At 29.3% G+C, this 24,627-nt stretch overlaps 1 protein-coding gene across 3 annotated transcripts in view; it reads right to left on the bottom strand.

Moving 5' to 3' along the window:
• Positions 1 to 171: 171 nt before the first annotated feature.
• Positions 172 to 24,627, bottom strand: part of pug (pug C-1-tetrahydrofolate synthase, cytoplasmic) — a 136,561-nt gene continuing 112,105 nt past the window's right edge. For all 3 annotated transcript variants that reach the window (XM_085813017.1, XM_085813018.1, XM_085813019.1), the window contains 4 exons: positions 20,832 to 21,009; positions 16,527 to 16,634; positions 5,406 to 5,558; positions 172 to 3,570 (listed from right to left, as the gene is read on the bottom strand). In XM_085813017.1, coding sequence (XP_085669143.1) covers positions 3,481 to 3,570; positions 5,406 to 5,558; positions 16,527 to 16,634; positions 20,832 to 21,009 — 529 coding nt within the window. In that variant the 3' untranslated portion in view covers positions 172 to 3,480. The remainder of the gene's footprint in view (positions 3,571 to 5,405; positions 5,559 to 16,526; positions 16,635 to 20,831; positions 21,010 to 24,627) is intronic.

The raw sequence follows: 24,627 nt of genomic DNA, 5'->3' as shown, positions 1-24,627 counted from the left end.
TTTTATGATAGATGCAAAGACGTTGATAACCGAAATTAGGAGTGAAGATTGCCCTTTTGCATCCTCGATGGAACAAATGAAAGCTTGGCCAGTTTTTGCTGAAAAATCCTTACCTATTTTTCTGATAGCTTAACAGCAGTAAAAGTACTGAACACAGAACAGGCATAGAAGATCTAAAAAAATTTTTTATTTCTCACAGAAAATTCTTTTGACACACAGTCATGAATAACTTGTAGATCCGATAATATTTAAAGAATTGCATTACAAAATTGACTGTATCTGATTTGTCTTAGACAAGTGGGAGGGCTTTTGATTAGGCTTACCATACGACTCGGATTAGCTTGGACAGTTCTGGTTTTTTAGTTAGAGAATTTTATGACTGATGTTGATTTTTTAAAATTTTAGACCTATATCTTCGATATCACATTTTTAAACCGCCCATCTATTCACTGTCTTGGAGCAAGTGCTGACATTGGGTTTGATGGGGGCATAGTTACTGTTCTTGCCACAACTGTTTGTTATTTGGCAATACAACAGGGGCAATGTATTTATGTTGTTTTTGTGTGTGAAGTAACTTGTCTACATATTTTTCACAATTTTATCTCTATTCGTTTTATTTTATCTCTATTCGTTTAGCAGTGGGGGGGAAAAAAATTAAATGTATGTTTAATGTTAAACTGCAGTAGGAATACAAATTTTGAAATTATGTAATAATACTAATAATGAATGTTACACACTGTGTAGTGGAGAATTTTCTGTTATACTGCTGATAACATTAACAACAATTTTGATGATATGAAGAGAAAGGGGAATGAAAATGTGTTCAGAAAAGTTCAGATAGATCTATCTTAGGAAATGGTTGTTCAGCCTACATTTTGCAGAATTTGGTATATAGCATTAGATTTTCTAATCTCTGGCCATGTTGGCATAAAAGGGAATGAACTAGTGGACATTACAGCTAAAACTGCTACTACAATATCTAATTCCCAGATTCCACTTAAGACGTCGGTACGATGATCAAACATAAAATTTTTAATAAATGGCAGAGGCATTGGGATGACCAAACAAATAGCAAGCTCATAAATGTTAAACCCACAATTGAATGCTGGCCGTCTACAGCAAGTACAAGAGAATAAGTTATTTTGACTTGGTTGAGAATAGGTCATTGTCGACTAACTCACAAATATTTGCTGAAAGGTGAGAAGAATCCTCATTAAACTAACTGTCATGAAGATCTGACAGTTCACCATATTTTATTAGAATGTCATAGTTTTAATTATATTTGCGAAAAACATTTTAAATGTTTAAAATTGGATTTAAATAACTGAATAAGGAAAAGCCTTCATCACAAGTTGTTCTACTTTTTAAAGGACACTGACCTTATAAACTGTAATCTGTTTTTACCTCATATCAAATGTATAGTATTTGTACATATGAAACTTTGTGTTTACTGTTTTTACTCTTTGTTTGGCGCAGATAACCTGGTAAAGTTTTGTGCCAGGAACTACAATCAATCAATCAATCAATCTCTAACCCCTGGATATAGAAATTATTATAAAAATTTATAAGTATTTGCACGTACCTATTGTAACGAAACTTAGAGTTCTGTGATTACAAAAAAATCTCATAGCAGATCAAGGTTCCTTAGTTTGTTACCTGCAACAGGAAGAATTCTTTCCATTTTTGATGGCTTAAAATCATACTTATATACTAGATTATTTAATTTTTTGAAAATCTAAAAAGTGAATCATTTTTGAAATTTTTGTATAGTACTCCACACTTATTTAATAATGCAGTTCTGAAATTGGAAGCTAATTCTATCACAACAATAGAAGCATTTCAGACATATTCTGAATCAATTTGTCAACTTAAAAAAAGAAACCCCCCACAAATTTATACCATCTTCTTCCAAAGAATTACTATGCATTAATGCTCAAAAGAAATGATGCTCAGGAACAAAAATTACTCTCATCTCAAGCATAGACAATTTTTATAATTCTGTTATCCAATACTAGTTGTGAAGAACAAGTTTTAATAAAGTTATCAAGTTTCAATGGATAAATTTACAAACTGAAATTGCCTGGTCTGACTTGGAGTGTACAAATTGTTAATGAACTTATAAAATGATTTCGTAAATATTGATGAATGTGCATTGTTGAACCAGGTGATTCAAAACTAAAGGGTAGGTTGTGGTTAATGAAAAAGTACCAGATACTATTGAAGAAAAGTGGAAAGCAATTTTTAAGATGTTTCAAAAGACTGATTTTTCATGTTGCAATATTTCTAAAATGGTCGAGTTTGCGATGTCTTTGCCTGGGACATCTGATCCAGCTGAGAGAGTTCTTTTTATTTTGGGGAATATTCAGCTTGTAGAAAGAGGTAGACATTCAGTATCTACTGTTAAAATGAATTCAGAACTTTCTTGTGAATTTTATGTTGTTTAAAAAAAAAAAAAAAAAACACTTCTGAAAGAGTCCTGCATAGTGAAAAATACAACTGAATGAATAAAGTTTAATGTTTCAGTAAATTGTTTAGACTTTTCAATAATTTCAAAAATATATCCTGGGTTGGGTCCCCAAAATAATGTTAAGTCTATTTTTCAAGTACAAGTTCTGTATATACTCAAGTACAAGAAACACTGGTACAAATTTGCTTCTACCAGTGAATGATAAGACATCAATGAAAGCTTCTAGAATTACTGCTTGCTGTAAGAATGGCAAGATTTTATGTCTAGTACTTTTCAGTTTATTAATGATCATGTTACTTCAGAGGTAAAGACAAAATTTCCATTTGTGTATATAATTATTTCAAAAGTATGGAAGAACTGAGACAAAATCTTGAGATCAGGACAAATAGTATAGCTTAAAAAAAGACTAAGTGAATGAGATTATCAGTTGGCAGGAATCATTTCAAAAGATTAGGGATATAGCACTGCCTTAAAATAACATCAGAATTCATTGCTGGTGTGCTCAAAAACTCAGATCTGTATATTCCTGTTAGGAATCTATTAAATATCAAGCTGGTATACCAGTTATCTTTCACTTTGGTATACATATAAATAATAATTAATGAAATGGTATGTTTTTGGAAAACACTTTGTAGGTAATTTTCTGTTCAATTAACAAAACATACTTAATAGATATTTATTTGGTACAATAAAGATGAAAAACTTTTATATGCAGTCAATAAAAAAGGAAAGAATGTTTTACAAAAATAAATTTTTCATAAACAAAGAATTTTTTTAAAAAAATATGTTTTTCATATACAAAGAACACCTTATGAAATAAAATTAAATAAAAATACTCATATTTATACTTCAATTACACTATGTATTAGCAAAATGTATACTTTGAATATGCGTATAAAATTTACAGTCTGATACATTCAAATCTATCAGAATCATATTCTCATCATATATTCATACTGCTGTCTTTTTTTAAAATAAATTCTTTTACTTGTGTATATGCTTAAAAAATATTATTAGAAAAGACCTTCAATATCTCCAGTATCAGCATCAATATCCATATCATAAAAAGAAGGCCTAGTGCTAAGTGCTGGCATAGTGAGTACCTATGAAAGCAGAATAAATAATACATTTCTCAGATTTTAATAATAAAACTTACTTAATAACTAAAAAATAAACAGAGGTCAATATACATTTGTTCAATCAAAATTGTAATACTAACTACAGAATATTTATTTCTGAAATGTATATATTAAAGGAGATATTTAAATTACAAGATCTATTTAAAATGGTTAAAATATTAACAATTAGCACAATGAAAAATTCAGTGTGCATAATAATATATATTTATATGTAAATATTACTGATAATAAAAATTCTGGTGCAGTTAAACTATGCAATTAATGTTTTACTTTAATTTTTTCCGTATTTCCTTTTGAAATATTTTTTGGAATGTATGAATGTTAGTATTATTGTTTGAAGCTATGATAATGAGGTAATCTCTAAAACTGATGTATAAAAAACAATTGTGTTAATTAATTCAAAAGTTAAGACACAATAACACGCTGAACAAATACTAATTCAAAAGTCAAACAACAAAAAGCAGCGTTATATTTTCAAATTTTCACAGGACTAGTTTCGATGGTTTTACCGAATCACCATTGCCAGCTGCAAAAGCGCAAATGAACAAGATGAGAATTTGAAAATATAATGCTGATTTTTGTTGTTTGACTTCTGAATTAGTAATTTAAAAGTGTTCAAGTAAATATATGTATTAATTCTTTATATAGCATAATTAAAAAAATGTGGCTGTTTGCAAGCTTAGTAGCTTAGAATAAACATAAAAAAAAAAAAAAAAAAAAAAAAAAAAAAAAAAAAAAAAAACACCCACCTTGTCGTCAAAACATTGGTAAATTCTTCAGTTGACTTAGACTTTTAGTGAAATATTTTTTTACATGTAAGTGAATGAAGAAAAGTGTATTCCAAATAATCATACTATCTGAATCGTAAATAAAATGCAATTTAAGAATTCATTTTGATTCAAACATAATTAAACTTTAAATCTGTAATGTAGACCGTTCTTAAAAATTTAAAACGAAATTAATCATCCTTTTGAAAGTACATGGGCAGCCACTTTTATTAATATAGTATGGTTAGCAGAGTAAGTTGTTTATTGTTGGTACTGAAAGAGACAAAATGAAGCACTTGGATTTCATCATCAAGCTGCTCTTAATCAAAGTTAAGTCAGAATTAGGCAAAGTCATATATCACCAATTAAGTACCCAAGGCCTTGAGGCCCAAGGCCAAACAATGCCTTTTGTTTGCCTCACATATGAGCATTTATGAGGTTGTTCTAGCACCTACATACCCCAAGAGTAGGGATTAGAAGCAACAACAAATATATGAAAGAAATTTAAAATTATATGAAACTGATTTTATACCACATGTGAACTTCAGACACATCTGGAGACAGTTATATTTTACATATGAAAAACGACTGATTAGAAGATACTCATTAAAGTGGATAGTTGTTTTTGGTTTTATGTCTAATGATAAAATTTATATTTTCTGAAATTGTCAGTACATTTTAATTCTAAAGTGTGCAAACAAATAACGGCCAAATAAATAAACAGAAACAAAGTATACTAAAAGAAATAACTCTACCTTCATAGCACCTAAAATAGCACAACTAAATTTTCAAAAAATCATGTTTCATATTAAATGACTACAATCTAATCATCTACAAAAAAAAAAAAAAAAAAAAAAAAGTTTTAATTATTTGCTTTTATTGTTTCATATTTATTTGTAATAATAAAAAACTAAATTCAAATTATTTGTTTAATTATAAAAATTCTTAAAATTAAACATTAAACACATAAAGAAAGAAACAGATATCTAGAGCAGTTTTCTTAAATTTTAGAAGTCCTGATATTATACTTACTGAGCCAAGTAAAGGATATACAAAACCAGCACCAGCACTGAGTTTAACATCTTGAACAGTAATTGTGAAGTTTTCTGGCACTCCTTTTTTTGTGGCATCATCTGATAACGAGAAAGGGGTTTTCGCCATGCATACTGGTAAGCCTCCAAAACCCTGAAGGAAAAGGAAATAAATTATTTAACAGAATTTAAATTTCATTTGAACTCCATTTCCATGTAATGATAATTTACAACACATAATACATCATCTTCCAGAAAATGAAAATTAATTCAGATTTTATATTTGAATTACAAAATTCATTAAAATAATGTCCAGAACTTTATGAAAATGGTCTTAACATTGTGGGTGAGGAGGTCTGTATTTAAAATAAAAACTCATACCTCTACATGGAAAATTTATAGATACATACTTAATTAAGTATAAAAAAAGTAACTTAAAATTTAAACCTAAATAAAGGGACCAGTTATAAATTTAATAATGAATGTTGTTTCGTAGTTATTTTCCAGCATTAATTTTGAAAAGTCTTGAACTTAAATCAGCAGTAAGCATGGAAAAATAATCAGTCAGCAAATTCTTTTTCAAGTACTACCTCCATGCATTTTACCCATAAAGATACTAGTTTTAGTTTTTATTTAGTTGAGCCATAATGTATATTTTATTAGCTGAGTTTTTTTTCCTTCTTATTGCAAACATTAACAGCTAAGACTTTTATATATATATATATATAAAATTCTGCATCAAGAAATTTTATAGAGATTCCATATCTGAGAAGTGTCAACTTCAACAATCTTGCAGCTTTTGATTTTACCACTTTGTAATTATGAGCCTGCCCCTCTGAATGCGCTGTAAATAGCAGTCAGGATTCAAAATCAGTTTACATTTAAAATAAATGTTTTAATGTTAATTAAAACATTTATTTAAATAGCAGTTGTTAATAGCAATGTTAAATAGCAGAGGGCAGGATTCTCAATCAGTGGAGAAATCTCCAGCCCTAACGGGGAAATTTCTTGTTACAAAGGAGGAATTGTTTGACCTCAGATTGATGGACAGAATACTAAATGGCTAACAGCAAAGAATTGCTAAGTCACAATTGAAGTCATGGGCCATAAAAGGCTGAAAATTTTAATGTAATAAAAGCTTCAATTTACAAGATTTCCCATCATCACTGCATAAAATCTGTTCAGTTAGATAACTCGCTCAGAGAAAATATAAATGACCAAGTAAACCATATTTCTATGACCTACAGTTTTTCAAAAGAAAAATGCAATCAAGACAGATGATTTTGTACCCAGTGCATAGAAGAGATCACATTTTTCTCTTTATTATTATAAACTTCATGATATACTGACTAACTTTCTTAATAATATACCCTTACCAATATTATATGCCCTACGACTCCAGCATGACAAAGTTTGGCATAATTCAACTCTTCTCTGTATGGTTACTTGGAATAGGAATATTCAGGTCATTGAATTGGATTCAGAGGTCTGACTGGGTGGTCACCTTGACCGTTAGACCTGACACATTTGGATTTCTGTTTATGGGTTATCTTAAACAAATGGTTTATCAAATCCTATTTACTATAGAGAGAAACTTAATTGCAGAGTTGGGAGCAATGTAATTAAAATTACAACTACAGTTATATTGTAATTGTAAATGGAGCATTTAATTGCTTTTTCAGTTACAATTACTATGTAACTGCAATTAAATTGTAATTACAATTACAAAGTAATTGCAATTATATAATCTAATTACGAGCGAAAGTGTCGGACCTATACAAAGAATAATGAACCGATTTGACGAATTTGCAACAGATGAGGAAAAGCTCATAAAAATCAAACTATTAATGACATTTACAAAATTCGAAAAGCATTATATAAGGAAATAATAAAGTAATGCTAATTGCATTTCAATATTTGTTGAAAATCATACGAATAACATCGATATAAAACAATATGAAAACCCCAAAATAATTTTGTTTATAATTTTACAACGAAATTAGACCATTTTTTTATAACTTTATTTTGCAGTTAATTTAACTCTTGTAATGAGAATAGATAGTACGGAACTAAGGCCTATCGCATATGCAACAATATATCGTTTTGGCACTTTTTGCAAGTGTTGCCAATTGCGATATATCGCCATTCGGCACTAAAAGGGCTAATTTCTGCCTGTAGTACAGCTTGTAATTGCAACATAAATTATTAATTAATCCTTTGTTAAATACTACACATATTTTCATTAAATATGTAAATGAAATATTGTTAAAGCGGAATGTATTTACAGGAACTAATTTCGGCTAATTCATATAGAATTAAATATGCATATATGAGTGAGTGTTTATGATGTTCACCAACAGATATGAGGATTTGAATTATTTATGAAGGGAAAGTAAACGAAGATTATACGCCTATAGAAAGAGATGTCTTTGTGGATGATTTTTTAATGGAACTGATCTTTGTTTTTATATTACAAAGGAAATAAATCATGAAAACTTCATTTAGTCTTGATAAAGGAGAAAGGGAATTCAAACGAAAAAAGGGAATTCAAACGGGAAGTTTGAATTCCCTTTTTCTACTTAGCAGGTAGAAAAATAAACAAGCATAATTCTGTTATGTGTCAGTAGATGACTGTTTTGGCAGAAGATTAGTTATACGGATTATGGCAAAGCACACAACCTGCTTAAAGGGAAGGATACTTTCGTGGAGGACTTTCTATGGAAAATTGGTAGGTGATATTTAAGCTTATCCAGCTTCTTCGTCGAGATTTTATCCAGAGTCAAACTAATAATGTTAGCAATCTCATCACTCGGCCACCGGTGGATGCAGAAAAATAGACTTATATTCCATCTGAGATCATGCTGCACAATTATTCAGTTAAGTTCAGGGTTGGTGCTAGACTTTTTGCTGCCCGGTTCCATTCAAAATGTAAAAATTTCGGCGGCCCTGGTGAAGTTCAACTTGCAGTAATAATATTAATTACGAAGTAGGCTTTTATTAAATATAACCTATGTTTTCAGTAAATAGATAAATGCATTACATTAAAATGTGTTTAATTGTTTCCTAAACGTGCTAAAAAGCATGTTCAATGTGGCATCTACTATTTCCGAAAGCAAGTTAAATCGTACTACTGCGTTCTCAACAGAAGCTCTCAGCATATCAAGAGAAATGTTACGGATATGTCGGTGTATGCAATCTTTTCTGCCAAAGTGTTTAGATTATCACAACAAACAGTGCTTTTGAGATAACTCCATAGCCAAAAGTCATAGGGGTTGAGGTCTGGTGACCAGGGTGGCCAAGAAGTGGGGAAGTTTCGGCCTATAATTCGTTCATTCCTGAAATGTTGCCTAAGTAACCGTGTGACACATGTACCAATGTGCGATGGCGCCCCATAATGCATAAAATCATGTTGTCTAAAATGCCACGTTGCCGCAGTTCAGCTATCACGAAACGTCTTAACATTGACGCAAAGCGAGCTGCAGTCAGTGCATCCATTATACTTTGGAAGACTGCATAAATGGAAATGTCCTTTTCTCCAATATTCCTCATTCAGCTACTTCAGAGCACATAAATGTCTGCGATTATAAAGAAACTACTGAAATGTGTTTTCATGTAGTTTTCTTTACAGATGAGAGCAAAATGAACAATAAGGTTAGCCTTGCATTTGTTCTTTTTGAAGACCAAACTGAGGTTTGCTATTTATAAACCGTGCATGGAATGAATGCACAGTTTTTCAAGCAGAAATTCTTGGTGTCAAATTGATCAAGGATAATGGAACAGCATCCTCAAGGTACCTTAGTTGTTTTGATTCTTTTTTTTTCTCTTCATCTTTTGAACAATATTGCCAGCAGCGATAAATTAGTAATTGAAACTCTATTAACTGATGGTTCGCTTAGAAATAGGGGAATTGATATTCGTTTTGCTTACGTGCATGATCATCGTGGATTAAATGAAAGAGCTGATTTTTTAGCTTAAGATGCTTTAAATTTACCCATAGATTATAGATAAATAGATATTATAAATTTACCTATACATTCCTGTATATTAGCATTCCAAAGAGTTTTTGGAAGTCCTCATAAGAAGCTTTTAGCTAAGTGGAATGATGAATATATTTCATCTTGTTATCCTGAGGGCACTAAAAAGCTCTTTCCTTCTGTTTAGCACAGACTGCATTTCGAGTCTTTCCTCTCTATTAATTTTAAAGGATCTCAGTTTTTATATGGTCACGGTAAATTTGTAAGTTACCCATTTTGTTTCAATTTCAGATCAACTAATTTATGTCAGTATTTAAAAAAATAGTACCTCAAGATTTGGAACATTTAATTTTTTCCTACTGTACCTTCGATGGCAGCCCTAGATTATGCTTGCAGAATGATTTGAAAAAGTTCAGTATCACGTGGTCAATGAACTTATTTGCTTTTGTGAAGTCCAGACTGCTGTTCTCTGTTTTTATTTATACATGTAATATTTAATGGTTTAGTTAACTTACTTTTGTAAGTCCCATAATGTACATCTGTGGTACATGGGGAGATGGTATGTATTCAAAAATACAAAAAAAGCATATAAAATAACTATGTCTTCGTGGAGCATTTTCTAAGAGAAACTGGTTTGTATTCATGGAAGAAGAACCACGAAGATCCCCAAACATATAGGTTGTTTGCTGAAATTTGAAGCTGAATCGATTTACCAACATTATCTGGTCTAGTCAGTTTCTGCTAAGCCAAAAAATTGATTGCTTTTACAGTTATATTGTAATTCTAAATGCCATTATGTTATAACTGCAATTATTGCATTAATTATAGTTTTAACTATAAAATAATTACAATGAATCACTGACTTTCAGTCAATAAAAGATAGCTTTAATTTTAAAGATGAATTCATGCACTGACAGCAAGCACTACCTGAAAGCTGCTTCCTGATATTTATGTTCATTTCCCCCATCAATTTCAGAGGCATGGTCGTGTCTGAAAATTTTTATTTATTTTTTTGAGAGCCTTATTTTATAACATAAGTAAAAATATTGTTCTTCCTTCAAGGTGTAATACTAATGTGAGTACTAATAAATTTAATTGTAGTTATACTGTAATTCTAGTTAACATGCATATACATTATATTCATAGCTATAATTTCATTGTAGTCATAATTGCTATGCAAATGTAATTATAAATCATGCAACTACAATTTAATTATCTTCATTTATAATACATTTACATTATAATTGAATTAATTGTTATTGAATCAGCTGTGATTACAATTACATTGCAAATGAAATAATTGTAATTGCAATTAAAGTCAGCTCCTGCCCTGCATGCAACCATGCCTCAATATGTATAATAGTCATATTATGTATTGTCTCATTTAAATGTGATGTCATATTGCATGGAAGGATGTTTATGTTCCTCTCTAATGTTTATGTTTCTAATAGAATTTATTTTCTGAATATTAGATGTGATGTTACATATTTTCAATAGCACATTTCTCAAAAAGTAATAGCTGTAAATTTATGATGCTTGTGTCATTTTTTCTAATGTATTTGAGTGAGGAATCTAATCTTTCAGACTTAAGGCAATCTTGCTGGGATATTTTGTATAGCTTTATTTATTATTTGGAATGCACAACTTACATTAAAAAAAAAAGGAAAAAAAAAAAAAAAACTTGGTGGGAAGACATGATTAGTCATATGGTGAAACAGAGGGATAGGAGCAATACGGGTTGAGAATCATTGGCCTAGAATTTGAGATGTTGTGATGAGAAAGCTCCAAGAGATCCTTCATGTGTAAACATAAAGAATCCCTTGGAGGCTGATTTCTGTTATGCACTATCTTCTATGATTCACTGTTTTTTTTAATAATCTTATATCTGAAAAGATTTTCTTAGGTACTTTTTACCTGAAGTGAAACTATGTGCAAGATACCTTTCTAATAATTTTTTAAGGCATTTCCATATGTTATGATAATATACCAAAAGGTTCTTTGTAAAAATATATATTATTTTTTATATTTTACTTCTAACAACAGCTGAAGCCAATAAAAATTAAGAACTGGTTATCAAGTACAAAATCTCATCATTGGGAGTACGTTAGCCTGGAGTGAAAATTAGATGTGTATTGCTCGCCCAGACATTTAAAATTCTATGATATATTACTTCAATCTTCATTTAAATGTTAATAATAATTCACATTAAACTCAAAACTGTTTACAGATGCTAATAATACTAATATGCAATGAGCAAAGATATTTTACCCTACCTGATTCTGAAATTGAAATCTGATTGAAAAGAAAATTGATTCTAAGACTCCAGCAATTAGATATCAAGATTGTTTCCATAATTAAACTATTAGTTCCATAATAGTTAATTTTTATTAAAAAAATCTGCATATTTTGAAAATCATTAGACTACAAAAGAGAGATTTGGCCATTTAGAAGATAACTACATCACTAGGGAAAAAAAAAGGTAAATAAAAAATTGTTTTACATCAAACACACACTATTCACCCTGAGACATGCAAAGTAGACCATCCTGTTATTTATGTAAATATGCAATAATAATTTTTCTTTGTAGCATATACTTTAAAAATACATTTGTAATAAACTAAGTTAAGCACAGAATTAGACATACAGGTGCAGGCTGAGGTATAGTTGAGATGCACTAACTGCACAGTTACACCTAATTTTGAGGAATAACAATCCGGGGGGGGGAGTCTGATGGTCTCCCACCCCACTTCCAACCTTTCGCAAGGAGAATTAGATGTACTACTAGCATTACATTAAATTTTCCTTGAATCACATACCATAAAGCAATAGTGTATATATTTTTTCAAAGCTGGGTTTTTACCAGGAGACTAGTTTAATATGTCTACAGCAGTTGTGTCCAATCCATGTATCGTGGGTGCCTGATAGCCAACAATTCTATCTTTAGAAGCCTGCCAACCACAATCACAATAGTGCCATGACACAAAAATTTTACTCTAATTTTAATGTAAAAAACAAGTATAAAATGATACAATTACACATCACGTACTGAGGTGTAGCATTTGTGTTCACATAGTTTTATGTCTACATAGTACTCGGTACTATGTAGACATAAAACTCTATCAATGAAATCTTCTGTGAAAGCTCAACAAAGCAATCTTTTTACCCTCAATAATGAAGCAAAGAATCACACAAAGGTATCTTTTAAAGTAAGTTACATTCTTGCATGTCATAAAAAGGCATATTCGAATGAGGCCATTGTGAAAGAAGATATGCTGTCAATGTCATAGCCTTTATTTCACAAATTTAAAATCAAAAATGAAATAATCTCAACTATAAAAGATCTGTCTCTGTCACAAAACATGGTGACACAATGAATAGACAATATGGCGAAAAAATATCTAAGCACAGATAAGATCCTGTTTGGAAATATGTGCGTACTTTTTCCAGTAGTTTGATGAATCCACTGATGTTACTGATTCACCACAATATCTGATGTTCACATGAATGGTGTTTCCTGGCATCTCCATGAAAGAAGCATTATTAACCACTAGCAGCTTCGCTGCCAGCCTTTGTCTGGCTTTTGAATGTACTGGAAAAATGGCTGAAGGGAACACCAAACGTTAAATTTAAAAACTGCGTAGAATTTTACTTTGCAGAACAACTTCATAAAAAAAAGTTATTACGTATAAAAAATTTACAATGAAATAAGCAATATCCCTTAATACAAATAATATAGAATTTTACTCTGCAGAACAACTTCATAAAAAAAAAGTTATTACGTATAAAAAAATTACAATGCAATAAGCAATATCCCTTAATACCAATATTAATTACCCTAATAAATAAATTAATCAACTTCCCTTTGCAAAATCTTAAGAACTCAAATGGTATAAAGGAGGTTAAGAATTTTATTTCCTAAAAAAATCACTCAAAACTTTTCAATATCTTAAAAACAGTGAAATGAGCAATAAATAACATAAAAGAATACAAAAAAAAATTCTGAAAAGCAAAGTATAATTAATGATATTTTATCTTATATTTTCAAGAGAAAAAAAATTACAATGAAATAAGCTATATCCCTTAAAACAAATATTAATTATCCTAATAAAAAAATTAACCAACTTTCCATTGAAGAAAAAAAGATCATGCAAAACTTTTCAATATCTTACAAACAGTGAAATAAGCAAAAAAAAATAACATGAAAGCTACTCAAAAAAGATAAAATTCTGCGCAGAATTTTACTCTGAAGAACAACTTTATCAAAAAAAAAATCAATAAAAATGTATTATATATACATATAAATGACAATGAAATATGCCAATCTCTTAAAAACAGTGACATAAGAAATACAATGAAAAATTGTTGCCAAACCCATATTTCTAAAAGAATGAAATTATTCAAAATGATAGGATTTCATCAGAAATCTATCAACAACAATACGACAGGAAAATTGTTGCCAAAATCACATTTTTAAAGATGTGAGATGTGAGAAATGGACTCGGAAGCTTCATTTAAAAAATTTTTTTAAAATACAAAATATTATCATTTTTCCAAAATTCTTTTTGTAAAAGCAGTCGCAAGGATAAAAGTTTAAAGTGTCCAAAAATCAAAGAAAAAAAAACTTTTTTAGAAAAAATCCCATTGAAAAGGTGTTAAGCTTCCTTTGTTAAATAAATTCGTATTTAATCGATTTATTGAAACATGAAATTTATTTTAAGTTCGTAAAATAGCTAAGTGCCTACGTTTCATGGCGATGTGAAAATGGAGTGTGTAGAGTAAAATCTCGCTTTACTATAGCCCATTATGTCTCAAAATGTCGAGATTTCGTCACAAAACATAAAATAAAAAAAATTCTATTTCGAATTTCGAAAAAATCGCTTTGAGGTGCACTGGCTCTTGTCTAGATGCACCTATGTACCAAATTTCGTAGTCGTGGGTCTATTAGCTTATGCGCAGCACGAACGAAAGACACACACACACAGACAGACTCTTTCTTTTATTATATGTAGAGATGTTCACATCGGCAAAACACACTGGAGGGCAAGACATATAGGAGTGGAGTTAAAAATTATATTACTGGAGAAAATAGGCTAATAAAAAAAACTCTTCATAATCACAATTGATGGTGCATTAGCTGTGATTGGGAATAATACAGGGTTTGTCAGCTTTTTATAAGCAGGATTACACATTTTCCAAATTTAAATTTTACCACTGCATCATTTACCAAGGAAATTTGGAGGCTAAAAGCTCAATCTAAGGAGTAAGGTGGCTGACTCAAAATAAAGTTTAACAAGGTCTGTTGGAATGCTAAAACATTTCTGATGCCCAAAGACAACAACTACTACCAAAATTTGGATTACATGGAGTGGCTTGCTGATTTGCCATTTTTAACCAATATTACTGTAAAACTCAATGACCAAAATACCACAATACAAGAAAAAGGAAAATACACATCGAAAATGATGAGCTCAATATCGACTTTTCTGGTTAAAATCAATTTCTGGAAGAATAACTTATTGAACAAAGACTACCAACATTTTCTGTCATTTACTCAGTATTTATTCTGGAGTATGATCAATTTAAGCATGTTAAAAACCTTTTGTTACTTAGCTCAGAATTTAAAGAAGGATTGAAGACATGTTTTTTGTGGAGCTCATTTTACTGTTCACACAAAATCATTTTTTGGAATTAGACATAATTGACTTTGTCAATGGAAAAGTTTCGTTTTCTTAACAAATTGGAGGCTGAATTATAGATAATTATTCTTTGTACTCATATAATACTTAAAGCACAGAAAATAAATTTGATGAGGTTTTTAAATTAAAGGATCCTATTAAATACAAAAACACACAAAGGTGTGCACAACAGCAAAAGCAGTTTTTAGGTTAACATAGCTCATTGAGAAGGTTTCTTCACAAGTTAAAATAATAAAAAGCAATGGTGACTTTAAAGCACATGAAAAACAACATGGTGCTGGCATGCTGTATATCAGAATGTACACTATAATTTAATAAGTTGCCAAAGAATATTAATAATCAAATATCTCATTAATAGCAAGGTAATGACTTAATGCAGCATTCCCTCAATGCGATATTTGAGAATTTAGCTGATACATTTTCTTGTATTTAGTCATTTGTATATGCTTTTATTTATTTTCTAATTTGAAATAAAATTAGTTTGCCACAATAAATTTTTATTTTATTAGTGGATTTTCTTCAGTTTTTGTAGGTTCTTACTAATTTTCCTTATTATTTGAAAACATAAAATCACATATTTTCATGAAATTGTTATTTTTCCAAATGATAAAACACCAAGCGCCTGTGAGTCAAGAAAATACTGAACCAAATATGTATGCTACTCAGAACTTTTTGATATTGTCAGTATTTTCAGCAAATTCAGTCCTGAGCTTTTCAGAATTAGTTATAAAAGCATATATTCACTCTGGAATGTCTCTAGACTGATTCACTGATTTAATAATATCTATACAGCATGAAATCACATTTACAGTTAATACACATGAATTCAAAATTTCACTGAGGCGAAAGCTCCTAAAATTAATTTTTGTACTTCCAATGTAGCAATTTTCTTCTTATACATATACTTGTAATATGTATGAAAATGTATTAGTGTTAATTAACAAAATTTGTTTATAATTTCACAATGATATTTTTTACATAAATATTCACACATGTATATGAAACTGTGTTACTAAGTGACAGACACTGTATAGAAGTACTTATATTCCTTTACCTAAAGGTGTCAGATATTGTGCCAACCCTGTGTATTTCACATTTTTTTTAAAAATTTAAATGAAATGAAAATCATGTTTGAAGTGCATGTAATACTTTAAAATATTAAAAGTCAAGGAACTATTCTTCTACTACAGTTGTCGCTTATATATTATTTACTTATTACACAATATTTTACTATTACATATAATTATGATTTTAAAGTACAAAAGAAAGTTTTTATAGCAATATTTATACATCATTTAGATTCAAGAATTATTTCAACACTATTTCAAAATTGAAATGAATAATATTGAGATCAATAAAAATTCATAAGGCTTTCATGCATAAAGGAATGAATAGCTACAAAAATTAGTAGTATAAAGATATAATTATAAGATACTTTAACTACTTAAATACCTGCTTCTCAAGAAGTTCCAGCCTCTCTTTTGCCTGACTTTTAAATTCAACACCTTTAGCTCCATAAATTTGCTCAGCAATTACTTTTATCTTATCTTCAAGAGAAGCCTTTAAAAAGAAAATAAGTAGTGAATATTAAATATAGAGAATTATAGAAATTGCGCGATTTATAAAACTGGAACATTCTGACTAAATTTCTGTAGCATTTATATTATCTAGATATTTAAGTGCTAAGCTGTTGCTTTCAAATTAATTATGTTTAATGATATTAACTTTTCATCAGTTAAAAATTTGAAATTGGAAGCTACTTCATTTAATTTTTCATATTTCTACTTCATTTAGGAAATTAAAACATCTAAAAATTAAGTTTTCTTATTAAATGATATCTAACAATCAGATTTTTTTTCATTTTTGTTCACATTCTGGCAATATGTTTATGTCTAAAGCTAAACTTGTATGTTTGTAATAAAACTGTACATTTTTGAAGATAGCTGTACATTTTTGAAGAATACATGCAGAAAAGTTCCTCTCTTAGCTAATGTAAAGAAAGATATAATTCAACTATTAATCAAGCGATTTTGTGGACATTTATGCATAATTTAATTGCAAGATTTATTTATATGCAGTATTACATTCTAAGCTGATAACACATAAAATTCAAAATTTGTTTGCTTGAAAATGCTATTATTTTCATTCCACTGCAAAGATTTATCATTTGATGATAGATCTTTTATTAATCAATGTATTTAGGTTATATTGACCTATAATAGAAAATATACCATAATTTATTATGAGTTAAGGTTTCATTGTATAAAATTTTCAACAATTTGCTGCAACAAAAAATTTAATAATCTTCTGCAATGAAATGTAGACAACTGCATCACTATCCATGCTTAGTTTGTAACTCTGGAAAGATTGCTATGGCGAAATAAACACTATAATTCAAATTAAAGGAAGGTAGCAAAGAATTACTAATGTCAGCAATGTGGTGTTTAATGAATAAGTTTAGTCAATGGAGCTCATTACAACAAGCATACATTAAACCTCAGTATGTTAGGTTTAACAATAAATTTTAATGTTAGAAAATGATATACAGTTGTACTTTGAAACTTATGCATGTTTGAAAATAAATTAATGTTACTAATTCATCTCTTAATTTTGTCTGTGCTGTTAAAAAGCAGTTCAAACTTCACAGTAAAAAATGTATCAAAAAAACCTGCTTGATGTAAGGCAATAAAATAATTTAAGCTAATTTACATATTTAAATAATTTGTTGCAAATTGCATAAAAGAAATAATTAAGGGAGTGAAGACTTAAGAAAATGGATGTTGCCTTACTTTCGTGTTTTTCCTTCAAGAGAGTAGAAATCAAGAGTAGTGAAGTAAATTATTCACAAAAGCAGAGCTTTATAATAACAAACGAATAATTTCTGAGAAAAAATCCAGAAATTTTAATCAATAGTAACAATGTGATTTACATAAATAAATTAAATTAATAAAAACTTGAAGGTTTTTCTTTCAAAAACAACTCCACTAAAACACGGCCAAAACTTTTTGCTTTATGAAAAAAAAAAAAAAAAAAAAAAAAAAAAAAAAATTAAGAGCATAATAATTTTATATTAAATGAAAAATTATGATGGAAAAATTCAAAAAACTTTAAAAATGCTTTTTTAAAATCCTAAATTTTGAATAGATTAATGTTTGCATATATGGATTTGTAATGACAAGATGGATAATTTTACAATAACAGTCTTCAAACAATGTTGACTCAGAAACGCATAGAAACTATAATTATCTTTATGGAACACCCACCATCTTAAAAATAGTAAATATTAAAAAGCATTGAAAATATATCAAATACTGTGAGCATAATTTATATGGAAAATGAAAAAAATTCTTACTTCATTATAATTTTACAAACATACTGTTTTACACAGCTACAATAACAGAGATGAATTATTTTAGGTATTTATTCTTATGGTTGGTTCATCATGGCAACATTATTTATTATTATTATTATTTCATATCTTGAGTTTGACTTGTAAAACCCTAAGACTCCACAGAACATAGTTTGAAGACCAATGATCTGCAAGGAACAGCCATACACTAGCAATAATTTTCACAAAAGATTTTTGTATTCTTTTGGTAAAAAACTTCTCTAGTTATCTGCTGACGTTTGAGTGGTTTTTCAAATTAAAGCTAACTTAATGGTTTTCCAAGAGGAAGAAATGTTTTCAAGCATTTATGACCATTTTACATACCTGCTAATAGTGTTAGATATGCATTCAAAAATAGAAATACCTTTGAACCCTTAAAAGAGTACAAATCATAACATGGATTAATTAAATACTTAACATTAACATGCTTGATACATCCAGAAGCCTCAAGATATTTTATGCTTTAATCCAGGGATGGGCAATGTTCGGCCCGCCGGAAGTTCCTATCTGGCCCGCGGATAGAATTTTAATTTGCTGGTAAAAGGCAAATTAAAAGAAGTATATATTTATATATTATATATCTGTCTCCTTTTCTACTTTGTTTAAATATTTTTCCCTTTCTTTTTCTCAAAGGACTGATGATTTTTTACTTTCTCTATTTTTGTTCTACAAAACATAAATCTACAGAAATTGCAAGTACAGACAGCTTTCAATCGGTAAAGTGTTAAAGAGAAGTTCTTTGTTAGTTATAGCTGTAGATTGGCGTCAACAAGCGTTATCTCTTTTTCGAGCAGACATATGGGAATCCAATATAGGTGAATTAGACCTCTTAGAAAATACTTAATCTTAACTTAAAACTTAATAAAACTAAATCTGTTGTGCATCTAGCTAAGAACGACTTGTCTCATTTCCCGAGGTTAAATTCAATACCCTCAGTAAATGAAGAGAAGCTTAAGAATTATGAAGATAGCTTGAAAAAACTGCATTTTGTGTTCGAACACAGATTTCAGTGCCACTCAAACAGAACTGGATATTTTTACCGTGGCTTTTAATGTAAATTGTGAAGCAGTGAGGTCATATTTGCAGCTTGAATTAATTGATTTGCAATTTAACAATCATCTCAAGCAATATTCTAAATATGCCAAAGTTTGAGTTTTACAAATCATTATCAAAAGTAAGCTTCCCAAATTTAATATCTCACTCCCAAAAAATCTTTGCTATGTATGCTTCACTTATATATGTGAACAAGTGTTCTCAACTATAAACCTCAGAAAGAATTACTTCAGAAGTAGACTGACAAATGAGCATTTAGCCTTGTTCCTTAGAATCAGTACATCTCACTTCGAACCTCAATATAAGGAACTTTTAAAAATGAAATCGCAATTTCATTCATCTCATTAACATATTTAACTTGTAATATTTGTATATTGTTTTTAAAATTTTAGAAAATCTTTTTTCTTTCGATTTTTGGCCCACGACCGAAAAAGGTTTGCCCATCCCTGCTTTAATCAATACCATATCAATTTCAACATTCCACACTTTAATAAATGATTGAAATTTGATGCTTGAGTGAATGATTTAAAACTTTAGCTAAAATCTTTAATTGAAGGTTTCTAGATAACTTTTGCAGGTGGGGGAAAAAAAAAGAGTTTCTTTTCTACCAAATACATAGATTAATGTTTGTGATTTTATTGTCACTTATTCTCAAATTTAATGTGTCAGAAATAACCTCTCTTTAAATAAATTTTCAAAATTAGCATGGGTACTGGGTCCTTTGGCTTGTAGCTTTGAAGAAATAAAGAAGCATGGTACCTATAATGGCAAACAATGTTATATAATGCATGTGAAGACAAATATTGAAAAATTAGACTTTTCCAGGAAGAACCAACTGGTAACATATTACATTTAAAATTGCTTCTAAGTTAGATTTTGAAAATGAATATTATAATTATCCACAATACCATCAGAACTGAAAAATTGAAAGAGAGATAATAATAAAAATACTGCAATAGGAACGTGTTTGATGATGGTATAAACTATCATTGCTAAGATACCTGTTCCCAAACATAAGAAGTAATAATTTTACAAAAATATATGACGCATCAGTAAATTGTGCGATACCTTAATATTTAACATGCAATAACAATAGTGTACAAAACTATTTATAATTAAAATGTTAACAATAACAGAAACAAATATAAACAGCTAGTAGACAGAGCAACAACTATTCTACAAGCTACTGTTAATTTTAAAATGATTAACAACACATTCTAAACATTGAATAAGGAATTGTAAATAAAAATTAAAATTAAAATTTTTAAGTGTTTTAACTATTTAATACTTTAATGATAATCAAGAAAATTTCTCACTTTCAAATCATATAAGAAATGAAATTTAGATGGCTCATCACAAGCAGCTATGACTGCCTCAGCTAATTCTTTAGCTCCTTTGCTACCTTCAGAAAAGTGACTACAGATAACACACCGAAAAGCTCCACTCTTTTCAGAAAGTTCTTTCACAAGGTTTAATTCAGCATCAGTATCATTGCTAAAAAAATAAAGTGTACTAATAACTTAAACAGATAAACTAAATTAAAATAAAATATGGAAGACACCGCTTAATTTGGCAGTATACAAAAATGCACTTTAAGGTTACATGGTTTTCTTTGTTAATAACCTAATAAATAAGAAATGCACACAAGTACACATTTAAATCCTGAAAGGTGGCACATAAAATGAAAATAAAATTACAAACAAATAAATAAATTACTTATTTAGGGTAAAGAGACCAGATTTTTCTGAAACCAATCAGACACAAAACAATTTCAAAAACTTGAAGAAAACTGAAACACATTATTATTTCAACCAGGAGTATTAATTAATCCAGAATCCAAAGTCCAACCAGGAGTGATTTTTTTTCCAAATGCTCATATCATATTACAGTGAAACTACTCAAGCAGATTCTACAATTCTAAACAACTTCTGTCTCTTACACACAGAATATGACTATCAGTGACGTTAAGTCCAAATGTTTATTTATGTTTTCAAAAATACTATCTACTTTTAATGGTGGTGCCACAAAAGTTTAACTGTATTTAATTACTGGAATAAATTCTGTGTTGCTACAAATGTTTCCAGGAAATGAAATTTAGTTGTTAATGTTACAGGTTTGAAAGAAACATGATTGTCTTGATTATGGGAAAAAGCTCATTCTTTTTTGCTTAGAAGATCAGAGTTTTATATCCAAGACAATTGTTTAATGTTTCGGATTTTCATTTCTTTCTGCATAAAATATTTCACTAAATAATTTGTTATGAGATATTTTCATACAAAGTATTTTTTGTAAGTTCATTCTGTACTGTGTTTACAATCTCTAATACTGTCAAAAGTTGATACATTTAAAATTTTTTGCATGATTTAGTTTCATTTTTAATTTTTTAAATACAAAATGCAGTTGAAATAGAAATTAATAATTTTTTCACATCATGAATTCCAATAAACTATGCTAAAAAGGAACAATCATTTGATTATTAAATACATTTCTAATTCCATAAAAATATTTTCATTACCACATAGAATAATATTAACAAAATTCATGTCAAGTATATTTACAAAATACAAGAAAATTTCTGGGACATATCCTGAACTAGGACACTGTACTGAAATGTAAGATTGTCTTGTAGTTCTGATCACTTTAAACTAGAGGAAATTTAAAAAGAAGTGGAAACATTAATGAAATGGAAGGTCCACCTCACTCAAACTGTTTTAGGCCCATCACCTTAAGACATAGGTTATTTTTATTACTAAAAATAGATAAATAAATAAATAATTAATTAATGACTTAGGGACATTTGAAGCATGGGACCCCTTATGATATTAACTTAGGTGACTGACCTCATTAATTTGCTTCACTTTGGGAAGACTTTATACTAAAAAACATAGGAGAAAACCATAGATATACTTATGTAATCAGCCACAGGTGACTGAAAAAAATCATAATTAATAATGCTCCACAACTTCAATAAATTTTTCAAACTTAATTACCTGATTGATTTGAAACTAGGAAGAATTCACTTAATGCAAAAAATTATTAAGAATTCTAAAACTGAAGTTTTTGAGTGACAGAAGAAAAATAGGTTACACATTCACAAAATTAAGATAAATCACATAAATGTTTTTGTAATTTTAATTCTTCAATATATTGAACTTTTCCAGTTCTTCCGCATTTTGTGCATTAAATTATTTGTTCTTTACAGCTTGCTTTCCTGATATAATGAGTTTTTAGTAGCTGTCACTACTAGATAGAACTATCAAGAAAAATGTTTTGCACACCAGAAATGGTATCTTCTCATTAGAGGACCATATAATATTCCTCCATTAAAAATTATACCACTAATAATCTTCTTTTCAACTATTAGTTGCAAATTGCATTGTTTAACTTTAAAGAAATTAAACATTTGAAAAAGCATAGCCAATAGCAAAAAAGTAGCTCAGATGGCACTCATTGATCACAAGAGACAATTTAAAACTAAGAAATCCAAAATAGCAGATACAGTTAATATCATATCTAATTAATTTTGAAGTCAAGCACCAAAAATCAGCATTATATTTTCAAATTTTTACAGGACTGTGAAAATTTGAAAATATAATGCTGATTTTTGTTGTTTGCTTCTAAATTAATATTTGTTTGGCATATTTTTGTATCTTAATTATATCTAATGTTGAGAGATGCATATTAGGTGCATGAGAATATAATATACTTCTATTCTTATATACAGTATTATAGCTCCTGTACTTATATATAGTGTAGCAAATTTTTTTATATGAAGTTAAATCTAGTAAAAATATACAAATTATGTTTAATTCCCACCTTTAATAATATATATTGTTGTATAATAACTATAACTATTTTAATTTATTTTATTGCATTGTTGTTTACTTACTTATTTATTTGTTTTGTATTTATTGGCCACACCTATTTTTACATAACTGCTGTTCCTCATATGTAATCCTTGATTTTATTGTTCTGAGAATGGTAATGTTCAGAATGTAAAAATAGCTTCCATTGCTGAATATCTTTTCCAAAATTTCCAGAAGCTTGTCCTACATCAGACTCATGCCTAATGTCTATATAAATGGAGCCAAGAGATTGATTATTGCTGATGTTTTAGTTGTTATTCTGCTGCAAGACTTAGCTGAATTGTTAATTTACTCTACTAGTAATCTTGGCAATTGTCAATATTTCTCACAGGATAAATCATCTATATCTGGATTCAGCTTAAGCTGCTTGACATTGTATACTATATTGTTTATAACTGAAATTTGTAATAAATTGTTAGTTTCTGTGTATATGGAGTAATCCTTCAGAGAGAGATATAAAAGAAACGATAGCCTGCAATAACTGGGGTCGCATTTTAAATCTCTGAATAATGACAACAAGACGGATGAAATATTAATTAAAAATCAGCTAGGAAATGATTACTGGCAGCAGATAAAAAGTAATTTCAAATGCCACTAAAACGTGGTAAAAAGTAGTGGCAAATGTTATTGAGATGAAGAACCCCCATCACAGTAACTACCATAGAGATGAAGGAGAGCATTGCCAATGTGGAAAATAAAATCTTGAATGTTGCGATCTGAAATTAGCCACCACAGGGGAAAGAAACTGCTGAAGAGTTAAAGACTGTAAATTAAGAAATCATCAGTGTCAATAAAAGAACTTCTGCAGTGAATGACATACATGAAAAGGAAATTTCTAGAACTGGCTTCATCTATAAAACAATGACTCAGCTCTGGCAGCTTTGAACAACAACTTGATTCCCATATCTTGTCCCACAAATATTCAGGAGCACCCTGCCACAAAGCCTTAAATTTCAATTTGGTTTCATCCTTAAAACAGAAGATACTGCTGTCATCTTAGAGACACTTCTAAGTGAAAAATGTTCAGAATTAATACATTAGATCTGACGTTCAGAGAAACATTTCTTGAAGACTATTAATGACTGCAGCTCAAACTTTACAACAGGAGGCAGGAGATACTCTTCTCAAGAACTGGAGACTGACACTGAACAATTAATGCAACTGGTATTTCCAGATTATGAGTGGAAACTAAAGACACACTGAATTATTAATATTTTGTGGATACTTTTAAGGATACCAGCACATA

This window comes from Stegodyphus dumicola, chromosome 3, assembly GCF_044657685.1.
Source record: "Stegodyphus dumicola isolate Sdum_Otavi_A_Nest chromosome 3, ASM4465768v1".
Lineage (NCBI taxonomy): Eukaryota > Metazoa > Arthropoda > Arachnida > Araneae > Eresidae > Stegodyphus > Stegodyphus dumicola.
Note: the sequence above shows the minus strand (reverse complement) of the source record. Positions and strands in the feature narration are given on the sequence as shown.